Source organism: Tyto alba, unplaced genomic scaffold (genome assembly GCF_018691265.1).
Source record: "Tyto alba isolate M040663 unplaced genomic scaffold, T.alba_DEE_v4.0 Super-Scaffold_7, whole genome shotgun sequence".
NCBI classification, from domain to species: Eukaryota; Metazoa; Chordata; class Aves; order Strigiformes; family Tytonidae; genus Tyto; species Tyto alba.
Window position 1 is genome coordinate 12489256 of NW_024881328.1, and position 15425 is coordinate 12504680.

General features: G+C 37.6%; 1 protein-coding gene across 6 annotated transcripts in view; it reads left to right on the forward strand.

The window, feature by feature from the left end:
- Positions 1-15425, forward strand: part of MYLK (myosin light chain kinase) — a 218262-nt gene that overhangs the window by 57645 nt on the left and 145192 nt on the right. For all 6 annotated transcript variants that reach the window (XM_033003371.2, XM_033003368.2, XM_033003369.2 and 3 more), the window contains one exon: positions 5926-6083. In XM_033003371.2, the coding sequence (XP_032859262.2) occupies positions 5934-6083 (150 nt within the window). In that variant the 5' untranslated portion in view covers positions 5926-5933. The remainder of the gene's footprint in view (positions 1-5925; positions 6084-15425) is intronic.

Genomic DNA, 15425 nt, shown 5'->3' on the forward strand with positions numbered 1-15425 from the left:
TGTGATTGGTGGGGTTACAAGTCCCTCGCTTCCTGTTCCAACTTCCAGCCTCTTCTCATCTGCTAAATCTACACATAACTTCATCACCTTTGCTGATCCTTTATGATTTATTATTGTCCCTACATGCTATTTCTTGGGTATAAGTAGCTGACAGGAGACAGGATACTTCCTTGTGTGGTCTTATAGGGCAAGACTATAAAGATAGTCACAAGTCATATGGCTGCAAAAATTAATTTCTGTAGTTCTGTGGAGAATGCATTCAATTATAAATTTGTATAGAAGTATGGTAACCACATATTAGTCCTTGTGGTAAAGCAGAAAGCTGTAGGAAAGGAAATAAGGTGTGTGAAAAGAAATGAAATAAACTCTTTTAAATACTGAAGGTTTTGAAGCATAACAGATAACATCTAGTCCCTAGCAAAACTCAGTTGAATTCAGTGATCTGTGAAAGGGAATACATTTTACCTAGTGTTTTAAAAATTGTGCTTTCTGAAAACACACCCTGACTGATGTATAAAAAAAAGAAAGCTATGACATCCAGCTTCCTGTAAATTTATGGTAATTTTGTTCCTTTTGCTATTTATATTATTTATGTGGTGCTACTACTGTATCCTGATTCCCACCCGCTAATATAGCTATCCTCACAGCACTTCTTTGTGGTAAGGAAGTACAATAATCTCCACTTTACAAATGGGGAGCCATGGCAAAAGAGAGGCTTAGTGACTTGCCTGAGGTCACGCAGACAGCCCATTATGGAACAGGGAATTCAACCGGGACTCCCGAACAGCAGACAAATGCTCCAACCCCTGGGCTGTCTGTCCTTTTATTTTTAAAGAGCTCAAAAGTTTCTATCCAGATTTCAGAGATGGTTCAGAGGTTATTGAAGGCAGTCTGGCTCGAATAAGAGAGTAGCTGAACCAAGTAAAAATGTGCTGCTTAGGTGTAGAGTTGCAGTATCAGTAAGTCAAATAAAGGTTTTTCAGCTGGCAGCTCTGGTTTCCTCTCCCTTGCACAAGCCTGCTCTCTCATGCACACACACATGCCCTTTCTGCAACTCATTTTTCTTCTGCCTCAGAGGAAAGACTTGGTAAAAGGAAATTAGTATAATTAGATGGTTATGTAGGAAGCTGATGGTAAGTATTTACTTACATAAAATAAGTGGAGGAGAAACAACTATGAGGTGGATTTCTTAGTGTTTGCTTTTTTGGGTTTATTTTTGCAAGCAGAGTATTGAGTGACAGAGGTTTGTTCCCAGTAGAAAATGCTTGAAACATATTAGTCTGCTTTGGTATTAGAAAGATTAGAGGGCACACTGTGAGAATTTGTAAGGATTTATGTGCTTTTTAGAAAGGATTAAGAATAAAAAAAGATCCAGATTAGAAATGCTGTCTAACCACATCACTACTCTACAAGCCAACATTTGCATGGTGGTTTTCTTTTATGTTTAATACCACAATGTTTGTATTGCAACTTCAGTTACAGTTGGTTTTGTTTAAAGACCATAGTCTAGGTGTGCGCAGCATGTGAAATGAAATGTTATGAGTTCATCTAGCATCCTTGAAATCGTATTCAGCAGAAAGCTGGAAATACCTAAGAAAAAGATCTTAGGGATAGGCTTATTCTAGAAAGTTGCTTAAATAAAATAAAAAAATAATCATATACATTCCATAGCTTTTAAGTGTCTGCTTTCTTCCTGTCTATCAAATTTGAAGCTTGAACAAGATTTGCTCTCTGGAACATTATTTCTTTTAAATATTTGGACATGGTAGTTCCACAGTAACACCAGACTGCACAACATGGAATATTTATTTGTTTGGTAACATAATTGTTAAACATCCTCTAAGCTGCAAAAAAAAAAAAATTCTTAATTATTAGCTAGAAGCATCTTCAGCATACTTAGCTAATTAAGGTTAGACTGCTAAATGTGGATTATTAGAGGCTTATGTTGCTAGAAAACTGCTTCTGCTGATTTGAGCTAATAGTCATTTGTAAATTCAATCCCATTTAGACACTTTATTTAGAAAAACATAAATCCATGCAAGATGTTCTTATGGAAAGGAGTAGCCGTTACTTTGTTTTGTGCTTTAAAGTCTCAGTATAATAGGCATCAATTTGTTGACAGTTTTTGGCATTTTACCAACATGCAGTAGAAATAGAACCCTGACCAGTAAGAATGGCTTAGTTGTTCAGGATTTTATGTTTTCTTTCTAATTTTCCCCCTCCTGTTTGTTTGTTTGTTTGTTTGTTTGTTTGTTTGTTTGTTTGTTTGTTTGTTTGTTTCTTTCTTTCTTTCTTTCTTTCTTTCTTTCTTTCTTTCTTTCTTTCTTTCTTTCTTTCTTTCTTTCTTTCTTTCTTTCTTTCTTTCTTTCTGCCTTTCTTTCTTTCTTTCTTTCTGCCTTTCTTTCTTTCTTTCTTTCTGCCTTTCTTTCTTTCTTTCTGCCTTTCTTTCTGCCTTTCTTTCTGCCTTTCTTTCTGCCTTTCTTTCTGCCTTTCTTCCTGCCTTTCTTTCTGCCTTTCTTTCTGCCTTTCTTTCTTTCTGCCTTTCTTTCTGCCTTTCTTTCTTTCTGCCTTTCTGCCTTTCTTTCTGCCTTTCTTCCTTTATTTATTTTTTTTTCCATTTTGTGTAGAGCTTAATCAAATATTCAGAGAAATCAGTGGAAAGCTGGTGTTGGGCTTTAGCTCTGTTTTTTCATCAGAGGGTCTTTCTTAACCACAGGACTTTTTGTCCAATACAGTCCAGACACACCTGAGCGCAGTGATGCTTGGAGGATGAGCGTATGTTGAATACAGTGTATTTTCCAGGCCTGTGCCAGTGGCTCTGTTTCAAATACATGATGGCTTTGTTCTTGCAGCATACTCAGTGTGGAGGTTTCTGTGGGTGAGCAGGTGTCATGCCTAACAAGTTCCGTAAAGTCAACCTGCATAAGCAGTACATTGTACCTAAGGACAGATACTTGAGCACGCTGTCCCAACAGAATAGTCCTGTGAGCATCTGCAGTGCATATAGTTTTAGGCATTATGATGGTATTGACCAAAATGAAGTTCCATTTGTATGGACGAATATCAAGTTTGAACTGGATTCTGGATGTTGGTTGTTTCTTTTTGTTTTGGTTTCAATTTTACTACTCTTGCAATATTATTTTAAAACAACATTTAGGGGGTGTATGCTTTTTTTGATGTTGTTTTGGTTTTGTAAACTCTCTGCAAAGTTGATACAGATGTGTGTGGAAGGATAGGTTTTGTTACTGGCTTCTTAAGGAGTCAAATGCATTACAGTGTCTTCAGACTGGAGATTTTCATAGCATCTGTATTACCCCTGGCACATTGCTGTCATTACTGGTGGTCTGAAAATTTTATTGCAGGCTTGTATTGGCAGACTGATTTGTTACTTATGTTTCACAGCTAGAGAGACATTGCAGATTTTGGCATTTATAGGCTATGGAAAGGTCTAACTTATCAGAGGAGAAGAATATGTGGGAAGGAAAATCATAGATTGAGTAGTTAGTTGAGCATATTGAACAGTGAAGATCATCTGTGGAAAAGAGAAATTCAAGGAAGCACTTTGAGAAAGAGAACAGAAATAAAAGAAAATTAGAAATAAACCTTAAAATGGGATTTAGGCCAATTCAGAAGAGGTAAGCAGATACAAAATTATCAATGTCATATAATAAAAGTGACAAAAAATCACAGTTGATATTTATGGCAGTTTGAGATTTGAAAAATGTTTGTCCTTAATCTGTAAAGAAAAATAAATTTTAAAATGTGCTGGCAAATATGGACTCAGTACGGATCAGTTTACAGCTGTGTGATTGAAAGTCTGCAGGGATAAGCTATGGTTTTAGCAGAGTGGAGAACTGAGTTTTGAGTCTTGTCCTTAATGAAAGAACAATTAATTGAAAGAATAATTTTCTCACTTTTTTGGGTAAATGGTTGTTTATTACAGTGACTATATCTCTGAGAGACTATCATTCTTTGTTAGGGTGATAAGTACATTTGTTAGAAAAGAAGCAAGTCTTTGATTTCATCTCTTTTCTCTGGAATACAACCAGTTTATTCCTTATTTAAATTATATTATGATTTCATATGGTTCTTTGATAAGTTATGGTACAAAGATTATTTTGTTTTTGTTTGGTTTTTTCCTGTTTGTGTTTTAAAGAGTTGCTTATACTGGAAAGGGAGACTTAAGCTGTGCTCTCAAATGTCTGGGTGCCAATACAGAGATTCAGTGCAAGATTGATTCTCGTGTAAATGAAGATAGAATTTCTCAGTTTAAAGCTTTGCATCATGGTTAAGGAAATCCTCCGTATTCCATTTATGTGTAGGTCTCAGCAAATCAACTGTTAGAAATGCTAGAGGATTTTCTCATTTTTTTGCATGTTCATATACAGAAATGCTAACAGAACACCATTTCAGAAAAAATCCAAACTCCATGTCATCTGGATTCTTAGCAATGAGGAAGGAGATTTCAAGCATTTTTTGAAAATCTGTGTTCATATGTAATTTAACCGATATCTTGGAAGGATTTGCCTTCTAATGCATAGTTCCTGACAAGTGCACACTGTGAAGCGGAAAGCTCTGTGGCTCCTACATCTTAGAACAAAACACACTCTGAAGCTGCCTCTCTCTCTGTTGACTGTGAAGGAGCCGAAACTTCTAGTTTAAATTAAACATCTATGCTATATGGAAAATTTTGTTCTCAGACTGGATTTTCAGATGCATACATGTGACATTGGAGTATAAATCCTATTTGGAAATGGATGAGTTTTGTGTTCCCCTGCTCCCCAGATAACTGCAGCCTGTTCTAGAAAAAGTATCCTTCATATAGCCAGGAATAATGTGGCCCTAGTCTAATTGATTTTTCTCTTGTTCAAACTGCAGTTTCACTGTTTACTCAAGTATTATTTATTGTAACTTTCATCAGAATCAGATGAATAAACACATAGTCTGTCATGTGTATGGCAGAGGATTATGACTGGAAGCCCAGTGTTCTTCATTGGTTAAACATGACCTATTGGTGGGTCAAGCCATTTCTCACATTTTTTCTTTGTTAAACTTGTCTATTAAATAGGCATTTTACAGTGGGGCTTCTAATTTACACAGATGATTCATGGTATTAGTACTAGGGTCAGCTACTACTTTTTTTTTCTGGAAAAAAAAAAATTTTACTTTTCAAAAATACAATAATTTTTGCTTTATGTTGGGAAGTATGGAATGTGTAGCAGAAGAATCACCTCTGAAGCAGGTATCTGTAATGAGGTCTCTAAAATGCCATTTTTGTAGTAGTATGAAAATTGGTCTCTATGATAATTTACTAGTCTATGTGCTGTAGAAGGATTTGCAGTAAAGTAGAGACTTGGAATTTCTGCGAAAGTATTTGTTATGTCCTAGCAGTACTTTGGAGGGAGATATCCAGATATTTCTTAAGATCTCGAAAGCATGGTATGAAGAATCAGATTTTCCACATTCCTGCTTGCAACTTAAATCCAGTGCAAACAGAGGTCTCTTTATTTCATAAGTACTTGTTTAACACTGGCTCCACTTTTGAGACTTACTGATTTTGGTGTGTTCCAGGCTAGGAAAATCAAAGTCACGTTGTGAAAATAGTCTCCTGAAATAAGTTATTACCTTTTAATGCAGTTGTAAAGGATGACTTGATTAAGGCTCTGGCCTGGGACTTCAGAGTTCAACTGAGTTTAGCTCAAGTCTGTGACCCTGACCACAACTGTAGGCCCACCAGGCAATCTTCTGGGGTCTCAGTTCCCCACCCAGAAAGTAGCACTTGTCACCTTGGGCTGGCTCTTACTATGTATAGGAATATAGCATACATATAGAACAACCTGCTTCTGATGTGATTCTTAGCTGTTACTGTAACGTAAGTAATTCATCATCATAACTTCTATATTACCACTTGTTTCTCTTTTACAGTCCACATCATGGGGGATGTGAAACTGGTGACATCTACTCGAGTCTCCAAAACCTCCCTGACACTCAGCCCTCCTGTCCCTGCTGAAGCACCAGCATTTACTCTTCCTCCTCGGAATATCCGAGTGCAGCTGGGAGCCACTGCCAGATTTGAGGGGAAGGTAAGAAACAGAGATGATGGAGGGCTTCTCCATTTGGTTTTGTCTTTTCATGAAGCTGTCTAGTAGGCTGCAAAGATAATGTAGTTGCCTCTGCAGTACAGGACCTGTACTCAAGGAGAATGCATCAGTGTTTACCCCCCCGAGGAGGCAGGAGCACTACAGGTCTGTTTCTTAGAAGAGAGTGTTGCAAAACCCGAATATGTGCTAAGTAAAACCTAGTTGAGCATGCCAGGCACTGAGCTTAATGTCGGTGGAAAACTGCATCAAGAGCTGTCTCTAATCAGAGAGTACATATTCTCCTACTGCATATTCATCTCCCTGCATCCCAAATCTGCTCGTTCATGAAGCTTCATGTGTAAACACAAATCTAACCCTGCTACAGCATGTTCTTCCTACTAGTTGAGCTAGGCATCTGTTTGGTATCTGCACCACCTGCCATACATATTGTTAGTCTGAAAGCAGAAGGGCGTTTTCAAAGGGGATTGATTTGTTCAAGGAAACTTGTTAACCGAAAGGTTTTAAAAGACTGTGAAGTGGGGTGTGGATCCCAGGTTCTCCCCTTCCCCTCATGCTTGGGACATTTAATTGTGCTTACTGGCATCCATATTTTTTTCATGCTTCAATCTTGGTATGATATTTTCCTTGTTCTAGATATCTTCCTTTCTCCTTCCTTAATCCAAATCTTTTTCCTAGAGCTGCCAGTTTTCCTTCTCAGCCTTTTCGATTTCCTTCTGTCCATGTCACACTCTGATTGCATGCTGACAGCTATATCATCAAACTGACTGCACTTTTAATGTTTGAAGTGGTGGGACTTGACTGACAGAGGCAGGAAACTACAACTTTACTGTAACAAAAGCAAGGAAATTGGGAAATTCATAACTTCTGAAACTTTAGCTTAAACAAAGGGCTGGTAGAGGGCATCTGATATTTATCTTATTTGTTTATGCAAGAGCAGGGCAGGAACTGGGACTTTTCAACAGGAGCTGGGCAGAAAAACAATTTTTGGAGTACATAAATTTTTAAGTGTAAAACCAAAACTCAGAACTAGTTCTTGGATTTTACTTTTGACATTTTTCATAGAAAGCCGATGATTTCACTGAAAGTGTTTGAACCAAGAAACAGTTTTTTATCAAACCTTTAGATAGATATTTTTGTTGTTGATGTTTTAATTAGGTTGCTTTTATTGTGATTTTAAGGCACCAGTCAGAAACCCTCTGTGTGTGTGATATTGGCCAGTCCCAGTGAGCATTCCCTTTCTTACCTTTTTTATGCTTTCCCCCCACTCCCTGCCCTCATTATTTCACCTTGAGTTGTTGCAGACACAGTGGGAACATGGCAACATGTTGCTACTTTATGCATGTGACACCTATGGGCAGTAATACTCCAACACTGACTGGTTCTTCCAGATAACACTGCAACTGGCAATAGCAGTACAGTGAAATCAAAGTTGAAGCATGTGATTTTGTTAAGATGGTTTTACATTTCTCATGTTTCCTAATTAAAACAGTGGAATATTTCCAATTTTTAGTGTACTCTGCAGACTTTTTATTATTAGTCAAATGGAAGCAATTATAAAATATAATGACCTACAAGCTAGAGTGCCATCACTGCTTTGCATTTTTTCCAGATCTGATTTTAAAGTGCTAAATTTTCATGGATACCTATCTCCTTTTTAAAGTCGCTTTGAAGGCCGGAAGGGTAAAGTCTGAGGGGGGTATTTTAGTAGCTTGGAAAAAATGTACAAATTCAGTACTAATCAAACTGACAAACTTAATTTCCTTGAAGGAACAAAGCTTTGATTGAAGTACTGGATTGAATCTACTAGATGAAAATCTAAATTCCAATTCTGCCCATTTGGTATATGAGCATGGCTGAAACCTTTAATTTTCCATCCTTAAAATGGGGATGATAATATACTAGCTGCATGCATGTTGTACAGCTGAAATAAACCTTTAATGCTCAAAGTGCTTTTGTAAGTGCCAAACATTAAGCACACAGCTTCACTGAGATACATGTGAGATTTGCAGTTACTCTGTGGCAAGTAGCCTGCTATAACAGTTTGCCAAACCAAGATGATGCAAATACAGCCACTGCCTTTGGCACTTCATCATGGAGTGCCAAAAGCATTGCCTGTTTTTTGTTCAGTCCAGCTTGCTGCCCTGGAGGAGCTTTGTTTAACCTCTTTCAGCTAACACAGGTGAGAAGAAACGCATAGCACAGATGAAGACATGAACAATCCAATCTTTAGAATTGTGAATTAGTTCCAAATTTCCCAGAATCCACCCTAGCTGGAGGCTGAGATATGAACTTGCAATTTTTTTTTTTTTTTTTTTTTTTTTTTTGGTGGGGTGAGGAACAATCTACATTATAATTATTGGACATAGAAGGTAATTGACTACAGCATGTTCTCCTTGTTATCTTATGCAAGAAAAAATAGGTTTTTAATTGTAATACTGACTATTAAAACTGACTCTGTGTGATCTGTTGTTTACAGTGTAACATGGTTGGGAAGATTGTGTTTGATTCTGTTGTTTTTAACTGGTGGGTTCAAATTAGTATTTTGTTTGTGCTCTTAATCTAGTAACAGGCGCTGGGTGAGAGGTAATAGTTTGAAAGGATACTGTCATTTAATAGCTGCAGCAGCCTGCAGAGCTTGTATCGTCTGGGCACATCTTCAGCTGGTTAGTACAATGCTGCTTCTTCTGTCATTTTAATGTTCCAGAGGTTCAGAAGGACAATCTTAATAAAAACAATTTATTAAGATTTCGTAATCAAAGTAGCTACTGCACATACTGAGCAGGTTTTTCTATCCTGGCAAATAGGCTACATGATGTTATGATGGGTTGTTGCTGACACTTCTCTTCATCACACAGTACAAATATTAAACTAGAATTGGGCTAAAGAAAAATAAAAAGTTTTTAAAATGACTAGACAGGAGATTTTCTTCAAAGAGTTCCTCTGCAGTGGAATTCATTTTATCAGAAAGAACAAACATTTTGAGAATCCAAGACAGGATATAAATCTGATATTGTGATGATTCTGTACTGTCATTAAGTGAACAAGGAAGGGAGGACCCCAGAGTCAAACTTGTTGGTTTTCTTTTCAGTGGCATGTAAAAAGTGTGAAATGGCATTTCAAGATCAAGGAGAGTGCAGAAATTGAGAAAGAGCACATAAATATAGGAAATTGGAGGTAGAAAGGAACTGGAGTTTCCATTAACAGGAATTTTTTTTTTTTTCCTGTTCTTCCCACTACCACCCTGGTTTTCTTACTAAAATCTCAGCAAGATTATCTATATCTGACTGTAGATCGCAGTTTTCCAATGTGACCACAGAGTAAAAAGTTAGTTCATCATCTTTTAAGAGTATGAGCATGATTTTGGCTTGGAGCACCAACTGAGGGGTGGAACCACTCAGTAAGGCAAAATCAAGGTTACCTTCCTTAGATGCTCCCCAGACATCTGCTGCGTGGACATCCCAGTTGTTCATCAATCAGTTGGAGTGACTTTTAGGGAAACCATTCCAGATTATTATGAAATTGTGTTGTGGGTTCCCAGTTTGTTAGGAATTGATTGATGTGCTGTTCTTCAATTGCACATCATGTGTGAGGTGAACAGCCCAGTGTAATAATCCCCTGCCTTGTGCTAAGGTAGTGTAACTTGTTCATCAGAGCCTTTAAAATACTCTTGGAAAAGAAGAGCAGGCCAGAATCTTACCAGGATTTATTTTAAGCCATTTCTTTCTCTGTTGTATTAATCACTGGAATATTTATCAGTGTTTTGCAACACTAAATTTTGATGGTATATATTTAGCTTTCTAATTCATCTGATCATCACTGGATTTTATAATGCTCAGTGGCAGACCAATGAAGGAGATTCCTTTCTTTGTAGCAGATATCACGGGGGTTTCTGTGGCAAGTGTCACATGAAAGGACAGGGAAATCCTTTTCAGCCATAGCTGCTGAATATACATCTGTAAATTATCAGGCAAGGTGGTATTTTGATGCTGCTGATAACATTTGATCAATTCATAATCCAAGCACAGTAGCCTACCAAATTCTTTCAGACTTTGGGTGTTCTTAAATTTCACTTTCTGAAACTGTGCAGGATACTTTAATTCTGACTTGGAGCACATTATTATGCTGACCTAAAAGTACAAGATCATTAGCCATATCTCTAGTTTAAAATTTAATTTGTTTCAGTCTCTCTCACTTTCTGAAACTCAGCTACACTATTCTATAGCAAACATTCAAAACATCACAGTAGACCGATGTGGATGCAAATAGTATACTTTTCCATATAGTCAAATGAAATAAAACTTTTAAACATTTCCATTAATTTTTCTAGCTTTTCTAACTCTCAGGAGGATGGCAAGTTTATATTAATGAGAGCGCTGGGCAGAAGCCCATAGAAAGATTCTTTTTACTGGAATTTGCAAATACGTACAAGTTCTATTTTCTTGTGATGGGCAGAGGGTGGCCACAGATTTCTACAACTTTGCATGGTTTTGTGTCTACTTGATTTCTTACTATCCCCTTTACTGGTCTTTCAGAGACTACAGGCTCAGTGACCTAAGACTGAAGCCTGTTTTATGTCTCAAACTCCATCCTTTTTGAGAAGACCTCCTCCTTCATATTTAGAAATTTGACTTCTAAATATTGGAGTTTATTTATCCAGCTCGAAGTTCCCACTGTGACTATTTAGAGGAAAAGATAAGTTTCCATTGCAGAACTCAGCAGTTATTTAAATGTTGCCCTGACTCCGCTTCACAGCCCCATAGGTTAAGTGTTGCTGCCAGGTGAATTGGCCCATCCTAGTGTTAAGGCTCAGGTTCAGCTTTTGCTTGGATTTGTGAGCCTTGCCATGTGTGTATTAAGATGGCAAGCTCATTCTCTAGTTCCCTTTCTGTGTTTAGATGCATTGAAAAGGTCTTTCATGACTGTCTGGGGAAGTCTTAGAAAGCAGGTTGGCTTTCTGTGGCAGAAAAAAGTACTGGAACCCTGAAGTCCTAGCTATGTGTGTAGGTGACTAGAGCAGCAGGATGGACTGACCCCAGCAGGGCTCTGCACTGTAACTGCCCACATGAGGAGTCAGTAAACGTCAGTGCTCTCTCTTCCCTAGTCTATGTTAAATTTTGTACTGAACAATACTTCAAGGCATAGAGGGATTTACTTGGGTTTCTGCAGCAAATTTATGGAGAAGCTGAGAGCAAAATAAGAATAGTTACTGTTCTCTGACCACTGAACCACATTTTCTTGATCTTTCCCTCCCTATTTTAAGCTTTGGGTTCTGAGACCAATAAAATAGTCTGCAGCAGGGTTCTTGCTTCAAAAGAATTAAGGTGGTTGCTCAAAACAAGCATTTTTAGTTGATAACTATGTGACTAGCAGCCCACACATAATTTTACCGAACTTAAATAGTAGTAGACTCACTACATCAGAAATATAGCATGAACACTTCTGGTTCTTTACTGTAATGCCACTGAGTGTCAAACAGTAAAAAATGACAAGTCAAAGAACAATCAGTTTCCAACAAACTCTTCCCTGTCCAGAGTGGTATTAACCTCTGCATTTGATTGCAGCAAGCAGTTATCTCAACCTACTTTGGCTGCACACATGTATATTTTTTGAGGGCAATATCGATGATCATTAATTTTATGAGCCTAAAGAATACTTGGGCTACAGCTCTGCTTGAGAGGAACAGCCAAATGTCATGCTACAGACCACAGACTGATTGCCTAGGGGTCAGGAAAGAATTTTTCTCCTTGGATAAAGCATTGCACAGTTGGCAACAGTGTAGTAAGGGTTGTTGTTCTGCTTCATGTAAACCATCATATATGGTCCATTGCCAGAACCAAGATATCAAACTATGAAATCTAGTCTGGCATTCTAATCTCAGGGAGCTAAATTTCATGTATTGACATGTAGTCCATAGTTTGAATAGGTGTTGGGGTACTTACTTCAGTTTGCTACCCACTGAGTAGTAAGGCAAGCCAGGTCAAATCCTGCCCCTTTTTAATGTGCTTTTCAGTTGTCCTTCTACCACTCTGCTGTTGCAACACCCTATCTGTATCTGTTCTATCAGTTAAATCCAATGATTTGAATCAGTTTGCCGACTTCTGAGCTGCTTTTGCTGCTGCTGGTTGCACAGGTAGTCTTTGAAACATTGTGCCTGAGAAAATAAACTTGGATCGGGCAACTAGAAACAAGAGACAATGGGAGAAGACTGACAGTGATTCTGCCATCTGTTCTGAGATAGAGGGCAGACCCATTTATGTGGTGTGTTAAGAGACAAAGAGTAGGGAAATATTAAAAGAAGAGTTGAGGAGAAAAACTCCCACAGCATTTGTAATTCCTTTCAACTACCTGCTAATGGAGAAAGAGATGTAACCAGTTCCTTTTAATGTGGCTGCTGCACCAGCTTTGCATGGCAAAACCTTTGTTATCTTCCTTTTGCGTGGGACTTGAAAGGAGCAATGTGTGCTCTATTTCCAAGCCTCAGTCAGCAGGCACTCCAGGAGTATGCCTTAATTACATTGTATGTCTAGATTTGAGATGGCAGGATGTGAAATGAGAGAAGCCCGTATAATGACAGAGGATGATGACATGGCACAAAATCATTTGCTGTTGGCACAAGACATTTGCTGTTACAAAATGTACTGGGCAGCTAATTGCATGAAGCTGCCAGTGGTTTTGGATCTGTGCTTTCTGGAAGAGTGCCTGTGCTGAGCTATATGAGGAAGAAACTCGGGAAAGATCCATGTTTTCATGGGAGACAGTTGTCTGATGAAAGTGGATGCTGTGGGAGGACTTGTGCTGGTCTGTGAAACTGCCACGCACTGTGATACTCTCAGAAACCCGATACGAAACACTGAGGCATGTTTTTGGGAGCAAAGAATTGAAAAAGTTATCTATTTGACTGGAGATTTTATTTATCTTTCTTTACACATACCAGTGAGCATTCTTGGGAAAAATGTGGTACGTTCAGATGTTACTGAAACATTTTGTATCAAACAGACATTGGAGTATAGACAGCTGAAATAAAAAAAAAGGAAAATAAACACTAGTTAGGTGGCTGTGAACAGCTTATTGCACATGTTTCTTTGTGTTTGGTTCTTCTACTGCTATTTCTTCTTCCTTGGTATAGCTGACATCCCATTATATTCACTTACCACAGTGCTATTTTTTTATCTATTTACATATTCTCATGAGTAATGTATAATTATTTTATTTGGGTTTATTTTATTGTATGACTGTATTGGCATATAGAAACAGTGGCTCAAAAGAGTTTCCGCTTTAGACAAGGGCAAAGTGGGAGTGGTTGCTCTGCTGGGAAGTGGTTAAGGTGGGATTCAGTCAAAATTGCTTTCCCACACAGTGTCATTTACAACCAGAATTATTCTAAGACATTTCCTTTCATCAACTGACACAGGCACCCAGGTGTGGACACCCATTTTCCCTGCCTTGCATATGATATGTCCTTTAGAAAAAAGTGCAGGAATGCAAGTTGCTGTTCAAGAAATTTCTAGGTTTTAGACAGGAGTGATGGTCTGAGAGCTCCGATTCTGTCTCTCAGTCAGTCTCTTTAACTCATAAATTCACTTCATACATGTCTCCCTTTCACCTATGGCCATCATAGTTATACTCAGGACTTTCCAGGTAGAAATATTCAAGCATTCTTTGTGTAGTCTGTGTGCAGTGTGTATGATGATCCTCAAAAGTGCCAGATTTATTACAGCATCCCATGCAACTGATGATCTGTGCATGTGCTGAGGCAACAGCCAAGATTTCTGTATGTTTGGCAGCAAAGTTTGGTCAGACCTTTTGCAGAGTTGCTCCAATCTGCCAGACATTCAGAAATCCTAGACAATGCTGAATATCCTCAAATTCCACCCAGACAAAATTTCTAAGCAGGAAAGAGACCATGACTGAGAAAGACTGGACATACAATATCCCGATTCTTAGATACCAGTTGGAGACAGGAGTTCTCTTCTGCTCAGTGCAATGGCAGAAAGACTGGCTTCTTATTCTTGGTTGTTTTGATACCAAGTACTGTAAATAAAGGAACATTTAAAAAACTATTAATAATTATAATAATAATAATAGAAGTTTTTTAGAACACTTCAACTGATATACATATGGAGGTCAAGAGAATATCTTATTATTTTGTGTAGTATGTACACAAACCAGTATTGTTTTAGCTGAAGCCAGACCATGCATTTGTGCTGCTCTTAGTTACCGCTTTTTCTTTCTTTCTTTAATTTTTCTTTAATATGTTTTCAATTCTTTTGGATTTTGAGATGGAAGCAATGAAAATCACACGAGGAACCTGAGAATAAAAGTCTGTGTGATTTAATTGCATCTAGCTGCTCCCAGTTCAAGTTGGGGGAACCAACAAACTGTTGACTGAAAAGTTTATTGTAGATATCTGTTTTGTGATCACCTACTACTGTGTGTATCATTGTAAAGCATGGCTTTCTGTCAGCTAAAGAAGGCTAAGTGTATTTGTTTAAGGATTTATCCACAGGGATATCCCTAGGATTGATTTTGAAGAAAATTTACTTCCTTAGTAGGGATTTTTGGAACTGCTATTTTCCTGTAGTCCTTAAACAGAAATAAAAGAAAAATTTCTTACATTAGGTATTGACACATTTGCAGAGGAAAATGAGATATAAAATACTTATATTGTGGTGTAAAAGAGGTTCGGTCTTTCACAAAAGTAATGATGGAATAAATTATGTGACTAAACATAAAGTCCACCATTTCAGAATGATAATATAAAAATGTCTGAAAAAGGAATAGAAGAAAACCTAGCTGTTTTCCAAGAGAAAAACAGCTAATCAGCATATCCTAAATAGCTGAACAGATATATGTTCAGAGACTGAGTCTGTGTAAGTCAGGGTAGAAGCGGGCAGTATAATTCTTCTTATTTTTCTTGTCCCACGATGGTTAATCATTAATATCTCAAATTTCAACAAAGTTTTATTAGATTCTTCGATTCTGTTTTTAATTTTAAAAATATCGTCATCTTTCCCAGGCTAGTCTCCCTTGCTCCTCTGGACTTGCATGTAAGTCTTTGTCATGGTCAATTCCACTGACAATAAAACTCACCATGTAGCGTTGTGCTTTCTTATTTAAAGAAATGTTCTTAGTAGTACATGAAATATGACTGCGACTTATCATTATGATGTTTTAAATTTGCTTTTTTGGAGAATTGTGCATTTGACTCCTTTCACAGTCCTACTAGGTTTAAAGGTTAAAGAAGACCTAGTAACTGGAACAATGTGAGCAATTAACTTTTTTTTCCTTGTGCTGCAATAGCCTATAGTGACATTTTTATCTTTT